The following is a 20,430-nucleotide window of genomic DNA, read 5'->3' on the forward strand; positions in this document are numbered from 1 at the left end:
GGTTTAAGCCCATAGATGGCCTGGCCATAGTAGTAAGTCTCAGGTGCATGGTATGTTGTTAATGGAGTTATTAATCCTGCCTGCCTACATCTCTTAGAGTGGTAAACTGGTGCAGGCATGGCTGCTGAAGGATATGTGGTCTCCTTTAGATGCTCGTGTTTGGAAGTTAGGAACATATATTATGACATCTAGGAGCAGGTTAGAAGAATGAGCTGTTCCACTGCTTATGTTAAAGTGGAGACTTGGTTAGAGGTTTGCTATATCAATATGTCTTTTAGGAAGTGCTCTACTTATTGGAGAATGTGTTTGAGTGCACTGGTTTTGAAAAGGTAGGTTTTTGCGACTTTTTTGCTGCTTCCTTAAGAGATGCTGTAGCTACTGTAGGTTGAAACCCATTCTTTACAGCTGTTCATACACTCACGCTTGCTCATCCCTCTGTACATCTAGAGGGTTGCATGAAATCCTCTGATGATGCTGTGCTGTAGTTGTAAGGTTCAAAATGGTAAATGTGTTGTGGTGGTCTTGTATCTCTGTCTGTGACTGTGCCCTTTAATAATAATATACATTTTTCCATATATACACATAAGAGCTTCATTTGGGTTTTTTTTTCCCTTTCCTTCAAGGAACCACTAGTCCAAGAAGCAACCAGTAGTTGCCTGTTTTTTAATTATGATTATTATTTATTGATTTATTTATTAAAGTGGAAGGTTAATGGGATGATCGGTTTCCCAAATAGGCTTTATTTGGTATGAAGAAGGCAGACTTGTCTTTCCTCACAGAGGTCTTTGTGTTGTTATTAGGTAGAAGGCTCCGTGCTCTAAAACATGTTGAATAAAACTCCATGGAAGGATAAGGTAGTAAAATAAAACCCAAATGCTAGATTTTAATAAACCTTTCAATACAGAAAAGCCTAAACATGTCTGGGACTGCTTGGCTAATTGTTAGATGGTTTGTTACCTTTGCTTAGGCTACCATTTAAATGGGAGGCAAAGTATTTGTCTTTGCAGATACGCTGTGGGCAATTTCTAGCCAAAGCCTTTTTGTTGCTGTCTTTAGCTGTGTGACTGTGTTCGTGTGGAAGGGGCCTGTTCTGTGAGTTGGTGACTGATCTGTGTTGGTAGCACAAATCCCTCCCTGATGGAAGAAGAGGAAAATAGTCCCTCTTCCATCAATAGCAAACAACAATTAGAGCAGTAGTTAATAATTTGTTTTTTTATAGATCAGAATGAGCTGTGCTCCCATCTAGTTTAACTTCCTGTGTACTCAGGCACTGTTGTTTCCTTTAGACTTTTTAGGGGTAGGTGCTGTGTGATGTGGGTTTTGGTTGGTTGGTTTTGTTGTTTGGTTTTCTTTCCCTTTGGATAAAAGAAAGAGGAGTCATCTTTTAAAAGCTGAAAGTTACAGTGAGTCCACTACCTTGCCTGGTGAACTGTTTTAATCTTTACATGGCCTTCATGACAAGAAATGGCACCTGAATTCAGGGTTACGTTTCTGTAATGTCTGTACCCAGCTCCATGAGTGTTTTGGCTTTGTCAGCGAGGACATAGAGCTGCTTGCTGTCAGAGCTTGTTCCTCTGTAGGTATTTGTAGGCAGCAGTCAAAACATCTCTCAACTTTCTGTTCAACGTGCTGCACTAACTGAGCTCCTTAAGCTTCCCACTTAAAAGTCTGTTTTTTCTTCCCCATCCTTAGATCTCTTTCTTCAAGCCTCCTTTGAGCTCCACCCAGTACTCCCACATGTTTCCCAAACAGGATTGTGTGTAGCAGTTGCGTGGTTGTCATACCTATGCTCTACACATTGTTTCCTCGCTTCTGCCTGGTTGCCCCTTTTTACTACCCCTGGCGATTATGTTGGTGCTTCTAGCCCCACCAACAATGCTTCCAGCTCTAATCGACGCAGTGATTGAGGACATGGCTGTGACCTTTCTGGGCAGAGCCTTCCATCCTAGAGGCATGACCTTGTGTTTCTGCTTCCTAGAAGTATCATCAGGCTGCCAGATGACTTCACTTCCCTGTTCTATAGCTGTAGCCTGTCCTCTTCGCTCTGTGCCATTGTACCCATCTTTGTGTCTGTGGTTAACTTAGCCAGGAAAGAGCTTTAGAGCTGCTGTGTCTCAGGGAAACATTTCACATAGTGACTGAGCTGACCTAATAGCTTGCAGTTGCTAAAAGGCATATTCTCCTCCCCATCACTTGCTGGTGCTGACTCTGGCACTCATTTGGGCTCTTGGCAGAACTGTCCAGATAACTATGTGGGCACCCTTCCCTCTCCTTCTAGATATGAACCCACCAGCAAAATAAGTTCATTTCTGCTGGGCTAGTTTGCTGGTTTAGGGGCTGCATCAGCTCAGGCAGGGATCAGGTGAACGTAGGGAAAGCAGCAAGAGGGAATGTGTGGAGGTGAGTGGTAGGGGGAAGGGAACAAATTTTTTCAGCAGCAGTGAGCTCTCCGGTTGTCTCAGCTGCCTCCTGCAGCCCTGCTCTTGTAGATGACCTGCTGGCTGGACTGTACCAATATAAATGCCATGACCAGGATGGGTTTGTAATAGGTCAGGTGAGTGGCACCATTGCTGGTGGTGTGTGATGCCCAACAGCTACCAAACAGCTGCCAGGGTAGATTTCCAGCTACCAAGTCCCATGGGCACTCCAACGGCTCTATGGAAGCAGGATGCTAGAGAGAGCCCTGTGGGCACATTCCTTAGCACGGAAAATCTGGGGTCAGGTTTAAGTGCCTGTAACTCATTATTCCTTTTATTAGTGAATAAGAAACCATCCTTGTAAATCCTCCTAGTAAGAGTCCTGCTGATTAATACCTTATGGCTATTGGTCACATTTTATGGCCAAGCACTGAACCAACTTTCAGCTTGTTTAGTTTGGTGTCATGCTAGTTCTCGGTGTAGTGTGAGGTCTTAGCAGGCAAGATGCTACATGGTTACAATAACAAGGAGAGGCTATCAGGAGAGTTGTATTTATAAACCATACCTATAACCCTGCCAAAAGAAAAACCAACCCCAAACCAACCAGCAGTCCAAAATGAAAGGCTTGTTTGACAATACTGAAAGGCATAATTATATTTTTAGCCTTTCTTCAGATTCCTTGTTGATGTCATCCCAAATTGATAGCTCCATTATTTTATGTAAGGATGATGCCAGCCTAATTGACTTATCATTACTTCTCCTTTCCTCTTGTCCCTTTATATTTGGTGATTATGCTGACAGTCCTTCAAATGCTCTGAGTTGTGCTAGTGTTCCAGGCTTTGTTAAAAACCAGTATTGTTAGTACAGAGCATCATAGCCATTTTGTTAGGTGTATGTTATGTGATGCTACTTAATTTTGAGAATGCTCACCTTCAGCAGGGTTCTGCTTTGTTTTTATCTCAGTTACGAATTGTACCTTTTCTATTGTGTAAGTTTAAGAAACTGTTTTCGAAAGTATTGTTTCTCTATATATTGATAGCTGTGGATGCAAAAGTGAAACCAATCAATCTTCTAAACCACTTCAAGTAGACAGCCACCCGATTCCTTCCTCGCATTAAGTTCCGTTTTCCTCTTTCCTTTTCAAGAATCCTTAAGGTTTGTTATCTTTTTTCTATTTTTTCTTGAGGACAGAGAAGTTGTCACAGCAGACAGCCCCTACACCAACTCGCAGGTCCCTAGGCGAATGTGGCAGTCATGGCTGGGTTCTGGCCTTTTGAATGGATTTGAAGTAAAAGGGGTTGAGAAGGGCTAGGTTCTCCAGTGGGCAGCCCAAGCAGTAGAAGAGAACAAAACTAATGGCAACAGGTGGGACCATAGCTTAGAAAATCTTCAGCCTCGCATGTTGGGTTTTCCTTGAGCATTGGTCCATTGAGGAGCTTCCCAAGGAGCAGGAAACCAGCCCTTTCTGAAGGGGGCCAGTGTGAAGGCTTTATAGCGGAGCACCATCTCAATGTGCCTCTGCTACAGATGCAGCTTCAAGGGATAAATGAGTGTAAAAGATGGATGTTCCATGTGAATAAAAACATGAATGAAGTACAGAACCCCTTGTGGAAAATGAAGAGTATCTGAATCAGACAGAATTGTTAGGTATTCATTTGTTCTGTGGGGAAATGAACAGATTTAGTGTGTGTGTTTATGCATACACATGAATGTACATATACGGATGTATACATAAATAAAGAATGGTTTTCTAAACAATACAAAGAGTTAGCTATTCCTATGTAGTGTCAGAATATGTAAATAAAGCAGCTGGTATGCAGTGTGGTATGCCAGTATGGGAATGCATTGCCTTACCTGGGCCTTTACATTGCAACCACTGTTTCACTTACCACTTGCAGGAGATGTTAAAATTAAAGCTTATCTTCAGAGCTCTGGTAGTGGCCAGTGAGGGTCACCTTTGTCCTGGTTGCCATGTTTGGCACAGTATATCAGATTTGTGCACTATTGCACGTTACGTGGTTTGAGTGGATTGTGCTGTTGCTTTCCTGAGTTTCTTCTCCATATTCCTCCAATTCAAAGAATTCTATCCATTTCTTTTTTTTGCCTTGATTGGATTTTCCAGTCTAATTTCTTTTAGGACAGGCACTAAACTCAGACTCCCTAGCAATAAGTAAAAGTATTTTATCTTCAGGCATCCAGCTTCATGTCTTATGGTTAGCTCCTTGGAGACAAAGTAAAGCTGGAAATAATGATGCAAATCTGTAACAAGCCTTAAAAAAGATCTATCATTGTTTTAGTTAAGACAGAAATACACAAATCCAACTGCAATAATTAATGAACTTGTTTCATTACCTCAGACTCTTTTCCTTATATGTGGCTCAAGGTAGTGATCCTGCATCCCCTCTCCAGTACACGACTTCTCTGAGTCTTTGACTGGCTGAGTGGCCCTTTCTTTTCTCTCAACAGGCTTCTTTCTTGCTACCGGGATTTCTGTAATTTGTATTGTGCCTTGCTCTTATTTTCTTCTGCTCTCGATCCCAGTTCTGTTGTCAGTCCTTTTATTTTTATCAGCTTCTTAATCGTTTTTAAAGCCTCTGTGTATCAGCATCTAGTTTCTTTGTTCTGCCTCTGGAAAATATCACTGACCTGCACCCAGGCGCTTGCAGAGAGGGTGAAGAAAACTGGCTTCTCTGGGCTTTAGCTCATGTCTTGCCTCTTTTGAAGGTGAATCGTTCATGGTAATGACTTGCTATTGTTACCTCCCTGTGGAATTTTAGTTCATTGTGGTAGTTAAAAAGTAATCAAATGACAGTGCGCAGACTTTCCTCCAGTTTAGGGGACCCCGTGATGATTTATTTATCGTTTTTGTTTCAGCAGGAGTTATGAACCACTGTCAAAGACCAGGGCTCCACTGTGCACATGAAGGCTGTGTGATGTAATGGAAAGATGGTTGCTGTCTCAGTGAATTTGCAGTTGAGGCGTTGAAGCGTTTTGCCTTCATGTGCCAGGAGCATTTGAGACTGTTTAACTGGAGGAGGGAGGGTGAGCTGGGACAGCAGTGTGATAGCAGGTCCTTTAAGAGATGCTGTGAAGGGGGCCTTTAACGGATTTGTATGGTACATTACTCATGCAACAGTATGTCAGATGTTAAAAAACCAAGAGTCAAGGGAACAGGTGACAGTAATGGACTTTCTTTTGTTAGCAGAGAGCAATGATTACAAATTGCATCCAGGAGCCTGCCAGATAAACAGTTTGAGAGAGAACATGACTGATATAAGAGCAAAGATGCTTCATTAAAATTTCCTCTTCCTGTCATGTGCACAACTGCTTCGTGGAGAGGAGGACTGTGGCTGTGTGGATTAGGGAAGATCCAGACAAGCAGGCTGCAGAGTAAGCTGTTGTGTGCTATGACACAGAGTAATGCAAATCAACTCTGTTCCAGGAAAGCCATTTCCATGTCAGGCTCTACATGAAAATTATCTGACTTGAACAAGGGTTTCTTTATGAAGTTAAGAGAATTATTCCTAAGGATTGGAATTCATCTGTGTCATGGAGGAATGGCCAGAATGGACTTCAAAGTGCAGTCAGAAGATGAGATAATGTGGAACAAGCACTTTTTTTTTTTTTTTTTAACAACCAGCAGCCCAGAGAGGAGCATGTCAGCTTAAAAAGTATATTTCTGTCTGAACAGCCCAACCTGCTGTTTTACAAGTAAAGTGTGGTGTTACTGTGTTTTTCAGTGATTAAAGAAGGAAAATACCTCTCAGTCTGTTCTACTCTGGGTTTGACGCTTTATGCATACGCAGTGTCGCTATTCCTGAGTGTAGTCAGTTGCTCAGTCTCCTTATGGCCTGGACGGGTGATTCAGAGCTCCAGGAAACCCCAGTTGCTTTTGTTTTGCTTTTAATATGGATGGCACTTGGGAGCAACACTTGAGCCCGCTTTTTTTAGGCAGTTTTTTGAGTTCAGAGAATCTCCTTGAAGTTTGCTTCCTGTGATGCTTTCATCCAGCCTGTTTGAAATTCTGCTTTTCCTTTGGCTTTGTTCAGCATCTATTCAACTACCTTCTGTTTTGTAGTAGGTATCAGCCTTTGTTAGTGGCCAAGGATAGTTTACTTGGGCTGGTGATAGTGTTTGACTGCTCAAGCACACTGAAAGGTGATTGAAATAATTTCACTGCACTTCTTGTCTCATGCCTATTGCTGCTAAAGAACATTCTGCTAGTGCTGGGGTAGGGAATAAAAGTTATGCATATTCCTTGCTCTATCTACTTTGTCTCTTACAAGATGAATTCACATTGTGGAAAGGACTGAGTTACTCCTCTTTCCTGTGGACTCAACTCTTGTCAGTCTATAAGTACTCAAGAAGTTATGAATAAGATGCAAAGGAAAAGAGGAGGCTGAGTTTATTTTCTGTATTTCCACAAGCCTTTGAACCCCAGTTCTGTACTTGCACTTGCTGTTCATGTGTGCAGGAGCCTTGAGGTCGGGGGGATTGTCTCTTCTTCCCTTCAGAAATTAATGATGGTTTTCCTTGGTGACCAAAGTGTGTTGCTGCTTTTCACAATGGGAGCTCTGGACACCCTACACTTGAATTCTAGTGGTATTAAATCATGCAGCAAGCTCTGGACTCCCAGTATTTAGATGCCCGTATGGTAGCACCTCTGTTTAGTTCTGGGGCTGTGCAGCCAGGACCAGTGCTATTTCATGATGTAGCAGATTGTCATTTGTTCCCTGAAGTGTTCTCACTTCCAGTGGATCCATCTATGTTGCTTTGTGTATCTGGTTTAGCCAGCTGCCAGGACATGGGATCACTCCTCCAGAGGTGTTTGTGCCTCCTTTGTACCTGAATGGTGTGGAAATAACGTGTGATGTGTAATTTAATATTTTGTGTTGTTTTATATTTGTTGTTGGGAATGATGGAACAGGAGAGAGAGAGGAATGAAAATTTGAGCAAGAAAAGAAAAATAAAGAGGCATCCTTTCTCCTTGTGGCATCAGAGTACTCCTGGTTTTTAAGTTACGGGGACCAGGCAGAGTCTCCAGTATCAATTTCAAGTTTATCATAGGCTGTCTGGTATGTACAGTATTACAGCATCTTTCCTGTAATTAAGGGTCAGACAACACTGTCATTGTCACCCCTTTACTATAATGGATTAGAACATGCATAAAATAACTAGCTGTGAGCTGAGATTTTATGTGTGCTCTCAGACTGAGAGCCAGCACTTCCTTTATTTTTAATCTGGCATACTTAATTATAGGCGGGTCTGAGGACCACAAATTAAGGTTGTGTGATGCTCCCATTATACAACTCTATTTTCAATTGCTTATTGCTTTATCAAACTTTGAGCAGCTGGGCTTGAAGATTTCCAGGGCTGGTGTCTGCCTTAGGTGGAATTACTGAAAACCTTCAGTTAAATGAGCTCTTTAATTTCTGAGGCAAAGGCTAAAGAAAAATGTTGGTTGGTTTGCTTTATTTTTGGGATCTTTCTGGTGGTTTTTTTGTTTGCTTTTGTGTGGTTGGTGGGGTTTTTTTTATTCCTCTTTAGAGGTGGTTGATTTTTATCTTAACTTTGACACAGGGATTCAGTATTTGGTGAGAGGAGGTGGGTTTTATGTCAGTGGATGTACTTTTCACCTTTCTCGTGCAAATCTAGGCAAATTTTAAGTCTTTGAAAAATTGCAGTTAGCACACATTGGCTGGAATCTCTTATGCTTATATATAATTTTAAGCTACTATTTCTGATTCTGTCTTTGCTATCTGTGCTGAGGGTTGACCAGGCAGCCAGTCCCTGAGAGCAGTTCAGCTTCCTCCAGTTACAGGGGCTGAGAAAAACATTTCTGTAATGGATGCCCCAGGCGATAGCATCAGTGGGGCTTAGGCACAAGAACTGCAGGCAGGGAGCCTGTCTCATCTCTCCATCAGCCCCTTTCCCCTCAACTCACCCACCATCTGCGTGCAGCGCTGCTGGGGAGGAGGGAAGGGTGGTGCACTGTGGGTGTTGAAGGGATAAGAAAGGGACTTGTGCAAGTGGTCTGGTAGGAATGGGGTTAGGGGAGGAGAAACCGGGATCGGTTGCTGTGTGGAGGCTGGTCAGTGGCTGATAGAAGCCAGCGTGGGGTTGTGTTAGGGAGGGGTTGGTTGTGGAGCTCACAGCGGGAGGTGAAGCAGAGGCTGGGCAGGGAAGCAGAGCAGGTCTGCTCAAGTGAGAAGCGGTGGTTTGGGCTGAGGGTGGTGGCAGGTCTGTGGATGGGGGAGAGTGGGGATGTGGTGGTGCTGCCAGAGGAGCAGATAAGGGCTTACTGCTGGGGTGTCAGCACCCAGCAAGAAGCCTACCATTTTGGTTTAGGAATTCTTAAAGTTCTCTTGGGTTTTCTCTCTGAGGAAGTATTACAGAGACCCTCTGGCAGGCTGTGTCTTGCAGCTCCCTTGCATGAAAGACAACCCGCTTCCTCTGTCAGCTCTGCCATTAGCTCACTTGGCAAAGGTCTCTGCCATAGTCCTTGGATCTTTTCATGATCCCTGGGGATGCAAAATGATGCAATGCAATTGATTTTTAATGAGCTTTTAAAAAAACTGAGAATTTGCACAGAAAATTGCATTAAAGACAGATTATTGGGGTTGTAAAGTCAAGCACACGCAAGTTAGGAAATGCTAGAACAAAGTTGGGTCATGGACCATTAATTCAGGCTCTCTCTACACTACAAAATGATCTCTGGCACTCTGATCACATCTGTTTCTAGTCGGCAGGACCTCTGCCACATTCAGTGCACTGGATGGATGGCGGCCCCTTGATGTTAACCTAAAAATAAATAAATAAAATAATCATTTCCTGTGCAGTGTGATCATGAGGTCTGTCTGCATTTATGCCAAGCTGTCTAAAGGTAGGTGAATTGTCCCTGCAGTCTATCAGAGCTGCTTATTTGAGACTACGAGTGGGGAAGGTGCCCGGAGGTTTGTTCCAATGACCCTTGCTGTGTATGCTTTGGTGCCTGCCATATGTACATTGACAGGCTCTTAAAAAAGGGAGGAAGGACTGTGTACCCCACCTCACCCTCAGCCAAGGAAGATGTCTCGGGCCCAAAAGCACTGGGAGGCATTGAGACCCTTGAAGCAATTTTGTTTTTCCCAGGGCTTTCCCTGGCAGGGCGTGATACCGCGCAGCCCTTGTGCCAGCTGGTTCTTAATGGCACCAAGTAGCTCCGTACATACTGTTGCTGTTGAGGAATGTGGTTGGTACAAGACCTGAACTCTAAAATCAGCTCCCTGACAGCAACAGACATCAAGCAAATTATCTGGTAGACCAGAACTGCATGGATTAAAAAATGAAAGACAGCTGAGGTACATGTGCACTAGTGGGAATACAACTTGGCTTTGCCTGCACAGCATCATTACTTGATGGGTATGCTAGATAACACCACAGGAATTCAGCCAACATAGCATTGCAACCCCTTCTTGACCTTGTGAACTACTGGGCCGGTGGCCTGGTGAGTACCTCCTCTATGGCAGTGAAAAGCCAGAATGATCAGGCTCCCAAGCAGGCTTTCCTCCCTCAATTTAAACATGAAACCGCATCCTTCATCCATACTGTTATTCCTTGTATGTAGAAATAGTTGAGATGCATACAGAAACAGATGCTGTGTTTTCTGCAAATGTAGTTGCATCACTAGGATATGAACTTGCATAACAATTAGGAAGACTCACTAAGCTGAAGCTTCATGTCCTTTTAATTATGCAATTAAAATGTCCAATTACAAAATTAAGGTATATAATTACTTGGGGAGAGAGAGAGAGAAAAAAATTTATGAAATTTTACTATGGTTTCTGAAAATCTTACTATGTTTCTAGCAATATACCTCTTTATGCAAACTTCATTCTTCCTGGCTGAAGCAAGAATGTTTAAGGCCTTGAGGTGGTAGCATTTTCTTCTGTGTGCCTCACAATATCTGTGTGGAAAGAAAAAAAAAAAAAAAAGAGGGGAGAGGAAACTGGCCCTTAAGAAAGATATGGTACCAGTGGTCCTAGGGAGCAAAGGTAAGGCTTGGCCTGTGGTTAAAGGCAGTGAGTCGAGACATCAGAGCTGAGCTTAGCTATCAGCTCTGACCCAGGTTTTCTGCAGACATCACGTATATGGTGTTGCATATGCAACAGACCTCAGATCTGCTGTGGATGCTCTTCCTGGTGAGGAGACCACCCTTTGTGCTCACACGGGGTGGAGGTCCCACCTCCTTTCCCAAGAATATATGCTGCTATAAGGAAGCAACAGCCACTGCTGCTATTGACCTCCGTAATTTTGTTTAAAGGTGTTGAGCCAACAGCGAAGGGCTGAAGCTGTGGATTTATGACTCTGGTTCATTTGCTCTTTATTTGGAAAAGTCACCGCCCAGTGTGAAGGGGCTGCGCTCTCAGAGAGGTGATGAAATATTGTCATTGGCCTGCTGTACGGACCATCTGTCTCTCCCAGGGCTACTCTGAAGCATGGTGAAACATGTTGCTTTTCTGTATGGGCTTTTTTGTTTAACTGGCCTTGATACACTACTAATTTTTAATTTTATTTTGGAATCAAAGCAACACCCAAAACTTTAAATGCTGTGACAGCCTGCAGCCTTATTACAACCAGCCCCTTGAGGCTATCGGTTGTCTGAAGATAAGAGACACTAAAAAAATTGGTCAACAGACCAGAACAGTATGGATTAAAAAACAATTGTTAGCAGATAGATGAGGTGTAAATTTAATATTGGGCATATACTTTGGCCTTTCCTGCACATTATTCCTGGTACATTAGCAAATGTTTCAATGAAATAATAATCCTATGGTCAGTTAGGTGTTGCAGCTGGAAAACATCTGCCCCTGTGGAGGCAGATGGTGCAAGTGTGTGTAATGTCTGTCTTTTTCTTGTGCAATTATGTCAAAATTAGAACACTGGGAGTGCATGCAAGTGACTAAGGAGAGCAAGTGTTACATGGAAGTTCTCATTATCTCTGAAACTGGTATTATAGTCTGAAAAATTAATACTTAAAAAGTATAGATTATTTGAGCTTGAAAATGAATTTGGAGTACTTGAGTAGCCTTATCCCAAAGTGGCTAAAGTCTCTTCTGAAGCTTACCTCTATAATGTGCTGGAATTATACTTCTGGATATTCTGTATCTTTTTTTGGAAGAACAGTAATAATTCCTTATTCTGAGCCCGGTATTCTACACAACCACGTATATTTCCTTTCAGCAAAAACCTCCAGTTCCACCAGGGATACTGCTAGGTAACAGTAAAGGGCAATTTGGTAACGTTTGACCAAGGTTAGAACAGGTTATAAGAGGGATTTGCTTTCCCCATTTTTCTCTCTCCATCTTTGTGAGAGCGTGCTTCAGGACCTACCTGTCTTTTGGGGATGGACAGCTGATTTAATTTTGTGGTTTGTTTTGTTTTTCTACTAGTGAGTACGCTTTCTGGAGCTAATAACCAGAGGTGGTTGTATCCATCTGGGGTGGTATCCACTTTGGCTGCAGTACTCACCTACTTGCAAGTCCTGTGTTCTGCATGTTCCTCTGCCGGAATGGGACCAGACAATGATTTTCTATCTTAAACGTTCTGAGCATCAGACTAGAGGAAAGACTTATGTGATGACAGCTCTCCAGTGACCCTGCTACCGTATTTGTAATGCAATATTTCCCAGGACTAAAAGCAGAAAGTCTAACTCTATAGCCAGCCCAGGGACAATATCAATGTTTTGGTGAGGCTGTGCTCTCTAGGCAGTGCTCCCAGGAATGCTTGTATATTTTTATATGAGCCATCCTTGTAATGTTGGGGAGGTTACCATTATTTTGTACATTATCACTACTTTGTGAGCAAAATACATCCCAGTGTTAAATGGGATCTGGTATGGGTATATGTAAATAGAGGCAAATAAGTGAAAATGCATGATGATTATCTCTTGTTTGGCAGGACCAATTTCAATTATCTCTTGTTTGGCAGGACCAATTTCCATTATCTCAGCAAAATACTTTGTTTTCCCACCCAGTCTTCCAAAATAATGCACCTCCCTGCTCCCAACAATGAGATTAAATAGCATCACTTTTTTATCTCTGAGTGGCCTAGTTTATAGCTTTCAGATATTATTAGGTTGTGCATTACTTAGATGTAGAAGGAATGACGTACTTTCTCTGTTGAGAGAAATTTGGGGTAATTTCATTGGTGTGTTGAACTCTATGCTGCAGAATTGGAAACTGTAATGTTATCTACCACACAAATTGTTTGCTTTTAATGGTAGATTGTATAATACTTTTTCTTGTAGTACTGATCAGTACTGACCCTGCTGGGCAGATGGCTGGTTCTGTTGATTATATATCCATCAAAACTTTGGTTAATTATCTATCCATCACAACTTCTGTTAATTATCTGTTGAATTTAACTCTTTGTCCTTATTTTTTTGCATAGTGTTTTGCAGAGGCAAGTTCATATTTCAGAGACCTTAAATCTGCCATGCTGGCCTACAGGAATGTATTTGGCATGTTAACTTTCTTTTAACAGTCATGTTTAATATATACAGAGAGCATCTAGCTCTGAGAGGCCGTCTGAACACCTTCAAAGAGTTATTGAATTGTTTATTGATCTACTTCATTACTGCTGTTCCTCTAGTTCCTTTTGATGTGTTGTCACTTTATTGAAAATATAATGCCAAGATTTTAAATTAATAGTTGTGCAGGAAGCCCTACATTTGTAAATATTAGGGTATGTTTCTCCTCTAAGTGAGAATGTGCTAGATTGTCCAGTAAACATTGCTACCATCAGAGTTTTATATTTTTCATGCTCCTCCCTTTGCACAAAGACTCCTCCTTCTCTTCCTCTTAAGAAAACTGAGGTTTTATCTTTTAGGTTTTGTAACAGTCTAATATCTTATTCTGCCATTGGAAGCTTACAAACTAGTTCTCTGCTTTGAAAAAGAAATTTGATTAATTTTCCCTCCTTTAATTTTTTCCATGTGTGTCTCCTAGTTTGTTAAATTCACGAAGTAAAAGTGCCTGCTGATTTTTTTTTTGTTTGTTTCTCTTTCATTAGTGTACTTAATCACTTTTTGAAGCTTTTAAAGCTTCTGGAATAGACAACATCCTATGGCAAAGGTTCCATAGTTAGTATATTGATTTCTTGAAAAAATGCTTCATTTTTAATCCTGCCATCTGAATATTCATTTGTGGATATACATTTTGGGGTTTTTTTTAATAGTGGGTAAATATTCTTTATTTTCTAAGCCACGCAGGATCTTAGTTATATTTATCTTAGCCTACATCAGTTGCTTCTTTTTCCAGGATTAAGATTAAAGCCTGTTTGCTTATTCTTTGTATAGGAGTTGTTCCATATCTTTGGTCATCTTGGTCACCTCTCAGTATCTCTTCTATTTCTAAATTTTGCATTTGACTTAGCACTTCCAGTCCTTTGGCTGGTCTTCTGCCTTAGTGTCCACCTACACCAACAGCAGGAGGTTGCCTGATACCTGATTAATCTTTGCGATAAATTAACACAGAAGTGTTTTAAGTGGCAGAGTGAGTGATAAGTCAAGCTTCGAACTGTTTCATTTAGACATATAGCTTCTCCAGATGAATGTCTTGTGGTTGCCTGCAAGGCAACCCTGCCTGTTTGCACTCTTCAGCTTCTAGCCCACCTCCCCTTCCCAGCAACAAAACCTGGCCACTGTTTTCCCAATGCACTTCATACGCAGCTCTCCGAGTTACTGGCTGAGTGTGTGTCATGGGTGTGCTCAGTAGCCGAATCACATAAATTAGCCTGTTATTGGTTGCTTCTGGCTGAAAAGGCAAATCTTTGTGCCACAAAGCTGTCAGATTCATGTATTGCTGGTGTTCATTGTGTGTTCTAGAGGACAATTTTTCTTCCCCCCCCCCCCCCTTTTTTTTTTTTAAAGAAGCCCCCAAGCCACTACTCCTTCTCTCCCCCACACCCAAAAGGGTGGGAATGAGCTGAAGTATTGCAGAAGTAGGGGGAAAAAATAGTTCTTGATCTTTAAGGTTGCAGAAAGTAAGCTGTTACATTGGAAATGGTCAAAGTCAAGGTTACCTGTGCAGTGTTAGATCTTCTTTTGTGCATGCAGCACTGTCAGTCTTTAAGCACTTGCGTACTGTTTTCTTTTCTGCAAAACTGCAGGTATTTCAACAATACTGGAAGTATTGTGAAATCATAGGGTAGAGCTAGATGTGGGTATTGATGAGATTTCTTTTTCTTTTTTTTCCTGCTGGCCCTGCCCTTTCATTGTTATATTTTGGTGTGTAACTTCACTACAGTGCTTGTTTCCCATCTCATTGGGTTTTCTTACCTTTTGAAAACCTGCTTCAAATGTAACTGAACAAAAAGGAACAGAGAAAACCACATTAGGAGGGGAAAAAGGAAAGCAAATCCTCAGCTGTGTTGGGCTGCCAGTGATGTTCAGAAGCTGACAAAGATGAACTGCTCATCTAAGCATAAATAGCCTTCAGTCTGTGTGTTGTTTGCCTTGTGAAACTGGGTGCACTGTAGTCATTAGTTTTCTTCCTTTTTAAATATCTGGTGATCACACCATTTACTTTGTGCAGTATAAGGCTCTTTTGCATTCACTTTTCACTTTGCGGTACATGATGACCAAGAGTCTACAGAGTGGCTGGTCCACAGTGAAATTAGCAATTAACTGTGGCCCAGCCTATTGTTTTGTGATCTGCCATGTACTTCACAGTGAACATGTTCAGGATAAAATACCGCAAAATTGATGGGTTTCCACTGAGAGAGATTTTCATCTTTTCTACTGTTTACATACTGAAGATGAGGACTTTGGTGTGACACAAAGACATGTTAGGAAGATTCCAACATTCAGTAAAAATATCCTGAAAATGTATTGTGTATGCTGTTCTATCATTTTGAAGTTAAAACATTTTTTCCCCCAAGAGCATTAGCTGTTTCAATAAGCAAAACCTCGTATTTTTTAAAGTGGTTAAGTAGCCAAGAAGTCAATAATATGTATAAAATGTGTAATAAATGTTGATTTCTGTGCCTTTATTTCACAATACCTTGTCGTACTGAAATAGTGCCCTTCCATAGACCAAAGACACACAACTTCTATTGAGAGAGTTTGTGTTTGTGAAGGTTTGTACTGCCCCATAAAAAAAAATAATAAATTGTTGCTATTTTAAAATTATCAAATGTCTATCTTCTGACTCTGATTTTTGTACAATATCTTCACAAAAGAAAACTCATTAAGAGAATAGGTACTGTGCTGCAGGAAATCTTCTTGGGTAACAAAGGCACAAGTAGCTACTAACTCAGTACTTAAGTCCCATTCTGCTTTGGTGGTTGTGTGAGATTTAATTCTCTTAACCTTACATATTTCATTTTATAATACCATTCTTTCCTTTCCCTCTTACTGGAGGAAAGGATCATTTTCTGACACGAACTCTTCTTTTCTTTCCTACCTCCTCCCTGACCCACCCCCCCACCCCCCAAATTATGTACTGTTTGCCCATTAGGTGAAACCAGAATATTCCTGCCTGCATCACGTAGGGCATTTCAAACAAGGCGTGTGTTGATTATTGGACCTGAAGGAGGAGAGGTCCAAGTCATAGCAATGAGTTAGCATAGTCTTCAGAGTCAACAGGGCTGTACAGTGGGATTAAGAGGGAGTGTTGTGATTTAACATGTGGTTTAACATGACAGGGGAGTTGGCCCATCAGAGGATCTAAGGCACTGCTTCTGCTGTCTCCCTTACGTCATTCAGATGACTTGCAGACTTGATAAACTAAAGCAGTTGATATCGTGACCCCTGTACTATATGTAGTTCACTGTTTTTATTTTGGGCTAGATCTAATTTGGTCCCCAGGACTAAACAGTCTCACTGCACTTGGGGTTCAAAGCTGAAGGACTGCTTATTACTGGTAAGAGATGAAGGAATAAGCAGTTGAGTTTCCTCTCAAAAAAATGTGGCTGCATGTGCCAAAACTGCCCCAGACACCAGATCAAAAAACTGTGCAGCTGGAGCGCTTCAAAACTATACTATTACTCTGATCTAAGGTGTTAATATAGAAATGGCCTTTGTTAATTTTAAAGATCTTTTGCCCTGGTTCTCCTGGTGATAGGTGATAGTGTGCAGAATGGTAGCACTCAGTATTATTGTCTGCTAGCTCCTGCACTTTCAGGTTTCACTAACTGATGTCCACTGACTTAAATCCATTGTTTATATTATGGGGGAAGGCAGAAGGAAAAAAAAAAAAGACTTTGGGGTTGGGTTTTTCTTTTTACTTTTTTTTTTCTGGTATTGTCTCTGTCAACATGCCACAGTTTCATCTAAAACAAGGGATGCATGAAGCTTTTCAGTCTGGGTTTTGTTTCCCTGTATTTTTTTATATTTGTTTAATTTGCTGACTGGCAGCTGTAAAATCACTTAATCAGCATATCTGGCCCAAATAGTAGGCTTGACTTGAACATACTGACAGTGTCTTGGCTCATGCACAACTGAGACTAGTTTGAATACTTGTTCTGTGATCTGTATAGGTAGCGGTGATAGAAGAAGAAGAAAATAATAGTCTGAAGATCTGTCTTGTTCCTTTCCCAGCTGTGCTGCGGTAGTCAAACCCTGAATGCCTGTTTTGATCTCATTTGTAACCTTACGTAGCTTTGGAGAGTCACCTCTGGCTTACAAGACCCTCTGTGGGAAAAGGAGCAGCTATTTCCACTGCTCAATTTTCAGGCCTGTGTTTGAGTCCCTTTGTTCTTTTGCCCTCTCTGAAGCACCAGTGTATTGCGTTTATTTCTGTGACCTGAGGGGTTGCTGAGCAATGTCACCACATTGGCAGTTGTGTTTGGCCAACACAGATGGCATCTTCTCTCTCTCTGAATCCAGGAGAGTCATCTGAACTAATTGCTCTGCGAAGTCCTATCACGACAAGATCCAGAATTAACTTACTACCTTATTTTTTCCAGGTACTCCACGTCTGCATTCTCCAGACTAAGCAAAGTAGGGATCAGACATCCTCCACCTCTTCCGTTCATTGGAAACCTGCTCTTTTTCAGTGAGGTAAGATTAAGTTTTTCTTTGTATCTATCCAAAGTGACAAGAAGAGTGGACAGGAGGTAGGAGAAACTGAAGGGAATCCTATGTTTCAACAGTACCACCTCTTCAAGCATCTCCCTCTAGAAAGAACAAGCAAAACTTTAAAGTGAATTAGTAGAAACAGTTGTGTGTAAACAGCTCTAATTTCAGGGTAAAATAAACTTGAGGGAAAGAAAATGTGTAAGCCTGTGCAGTTAATTACTTGAGCTTTTCCAAGAAAGTTCATGCCCTCAGTGAAACAAACTTACTTATGTGAATAGAGCAGATTATGTTAACTAGCCCCAACTGGTTTGTTCTGAGTGGTTTTGGCTCCTATGACCTTTCTGTTTGTTTGTGCTTTTGCTGATTGCACACATTTATTTTAAAGCTTGTAGCATTGCTTGCTGCTAAGCAGTAGCTGGAATTAGGTACCACTGAACACTTGCTCTGTGCCCTGAAGACTGCGACTGGGAGGAAGGGGAAGTATTGGGATTCTCCTTTCAGATTTTGCTCTGTTATTTTTCTCACTCTTCCCCTTTCATTAGTAATGCTGTGTGTTTGTACCTTGCTCAATTTCAGTAATCCTTCTGAGGGCCCAATACCTCTTAATAATGAGAAGCTGCCATTTCTCTGGTTGGACCTTACAGTAAAATCTCTCTAGTGTGTGTCTGTTGCAGTCCAACAAGTTTTCAGTAAACCTGGGCTAACTCCAGTTGCTGCCCAATTTTGTCTTTTAAGTGCATGGTCATCAATATCCATACTGAGATTTGAATTATTAATGAGAATATAATGCCTCTTACCTTGGTCTTCGTGGTGATTATTCTGTCAACATATGACTCATTATTAGGTAAAACCCATTTAAATACCAGTTTCACATGTACTTCAGTTTCATTTAGGAAACAGTGTGAAAGGTAGACTTGATCTGCTCTTGATTAATTTGAACTGGAATTGATGGGGTGACTTTAACATACAGGGGGTGCTGGTGGGATGTAATACAGACCAGTTCACCCTCACCCTTCTGGTTTCAGTTCAGCTGGATGGCATGAAGCTACTCATTTTGTAGCTCTCTGGTGGCAAAATCCAGTTATCATTAGTCACCTGCTAATGCACACTTGCTGTAAGAAAAGTTAGTGTGATATATTGTAGATAGGCTTGCCGTGTACCAGCATACAAGTGGAAAATTGTTTCAAACAGTTATCTACGATCTATTAGGCAAATTTCATTATCAAAATTCCATTAATTAAAATGAAGAAAAATGAACCTGATTTTACTAACTTTCAGGGAAGAAAAAACAAAATTTAAGGTAGCTGAGAAATCATATCTTGGAGTACTAAGAAATTATAATTCCAGACAGGGTTTTCAAACGGAGTTCAAGGGGTGCAAAACCGCAAGCACCACCAGGCTGTATGTCCAGTACTAAGATATTTTACTGTCCATCTTGTCAGCAGTCTTATTGCTGCCAGTAAGAATAGGCAGGGATGAGTTCCAGGCTCTTTGTAATTTTTCTTTCTTCCCTCATATATTTTGGCATATTTTTTGGATCTGTTCCTGTGGCTGCTGTCTTAGAAATAGTGCCCATAGCAACACACCGGTAATAGGAGGGCTGCTTTTATACTGCTGGCTGTTCTCTACGAGAGCATTTTCAGGGACACAAGTGCTCTCACTACATTCAGTAGGGGATAGCTTCCACTTTCCCTTCCCCAGTAGGCGGGAGAACCAGAGGTTATCTGTCACCTTCCTGGGGATGGGGATGGTTTTAGGGGCTTATCTGCAAGGGGCACAGCTGTGCAAGAGCAGCAATTTGTTGGGAATTGGGTTTACTCTTTTTTTTTTTTTCTCTTTTTTTTTTTTGTAATAGAAAGTAGCAAAATGTTGGCTTGTTCTGTTGCTATATCAGTAATGCTAAGAAGTTCTTGCGCTTGTATGTTTATGCAACCATGTCTTTTCACTGAACTGGCTTTTTAGAGAGTTTTCCTTTTAAATAGACCAGCTCCTTCTTGGTATTTCTGATGTTGTACAGGGAAAACGCACAACCCACACCACCACTAAATCATCAGACTAGTGGTTTTCAACCCATGAACATTGATTACGGAGGAATTCATGAATCGTGACTGAGAGGAATGAAGTCATATGTGACATTTGGGAATCTGCATATGTGTATCTCATATGTTTACAGGTTGAAAAACCCTGCACAACAGTGAGATCTAGAAGAGAATGGGAAGTCAAAACACTTCAACATATACAGCCTTCCAGTCCAAAAAGTGTCCTCATCTCATGGTTTCAGGCTTTCCTCCTAGAATATGATTGCCTGAAACTTAAGGAAAAAATAAAGGAGGAGAGGGAGTCCCTTTGATGTAATCAAGTAAATCTAGGACCTAGGGGTTTAAGAAAAAAATCATTAACTGCCAAAAGCTCTCAACAAAATTGTGGGACTAGGCAGTGCTTTTCAATTTGTAATGGCATAAATTCAAGGATTTGCTTGTCTTCTCCCTTACTTGGATGTAAATCAGTTCTGCTGAAGGGCACGGAGGTTCCTGTTTTGCTCCGCTGCATATGTGAACAGAGCATCAGGCCTTACCACCCTTTTTTTGCTATTATGCTTCTCTAAGCATCCTGGAAAACCAATGAACAATGCAAGCAGGATCTGACCAATAGTGCTGGTCAGATTGTGGGGCTTTTAGTAAACTTTCAGATGTATTTTAAACAAGAGAATGTTTTCTCCATGAGCTTTTTTGAAAGAGTTATTTCAGGGATTTCTCGAAGAGTGTATTTTCTTTGAGTAAAATGAGAGTTGCTGTTAATAGAGTGTCTCTAAGAGAGGAAGAGGAAGTACTGAGTTAAGGAGATAAGGGAAATGCAACAGGAAAGACCTTCTCCATCACAGAGAAGCAGACTTTAAGAGCTGACTTGGGGAAAACAAAGTTATTCTACTGTAAGTCACCCCTTCTCTCTCAA

The 20,430-nt window shown here is 41.4% G+C and overlaps 1 protein-coding gene across 2 annotated transcripts in view; it reads left to right on the plus strand.

Annotated features, from left to right (window-relative positions):
* The window catches only part of TBXAS1 (thromboxane A synthase 1), a 230,903-nt gene that overhangs the window by 36,876 nt on the left and 173,597 nt on the right, over nucleotides 1-20,430 (plus strand). For both annotated transcript variants that reach the window (XM_027799407.2, XM_005435041.3), the window contains exon 2: nucleotides 17,367-17,460. In XM_027799407.2, coding sequence (XP_027655208.1) covers nucleotides 17,367-17,460 — 94 coding nt within the window. The remainder of the gene's footprint in view (nucleotides 1-17,366; nucleotides 17,461-20,430) is intronic.

This window comes from Falco cherrug, chromosome 5, assembly GCF_023634085.1.
Source record: "Falco cherrug isolate bFalChe1 chromosome 5, bFalChe1.pri, whole genome shotgun sequence".
Lineage (NCBI taxonomy): Eukaryota > Metazoa > Chordata > Aves > Falconiformes > Falconidae > Falco > Falco cherrug.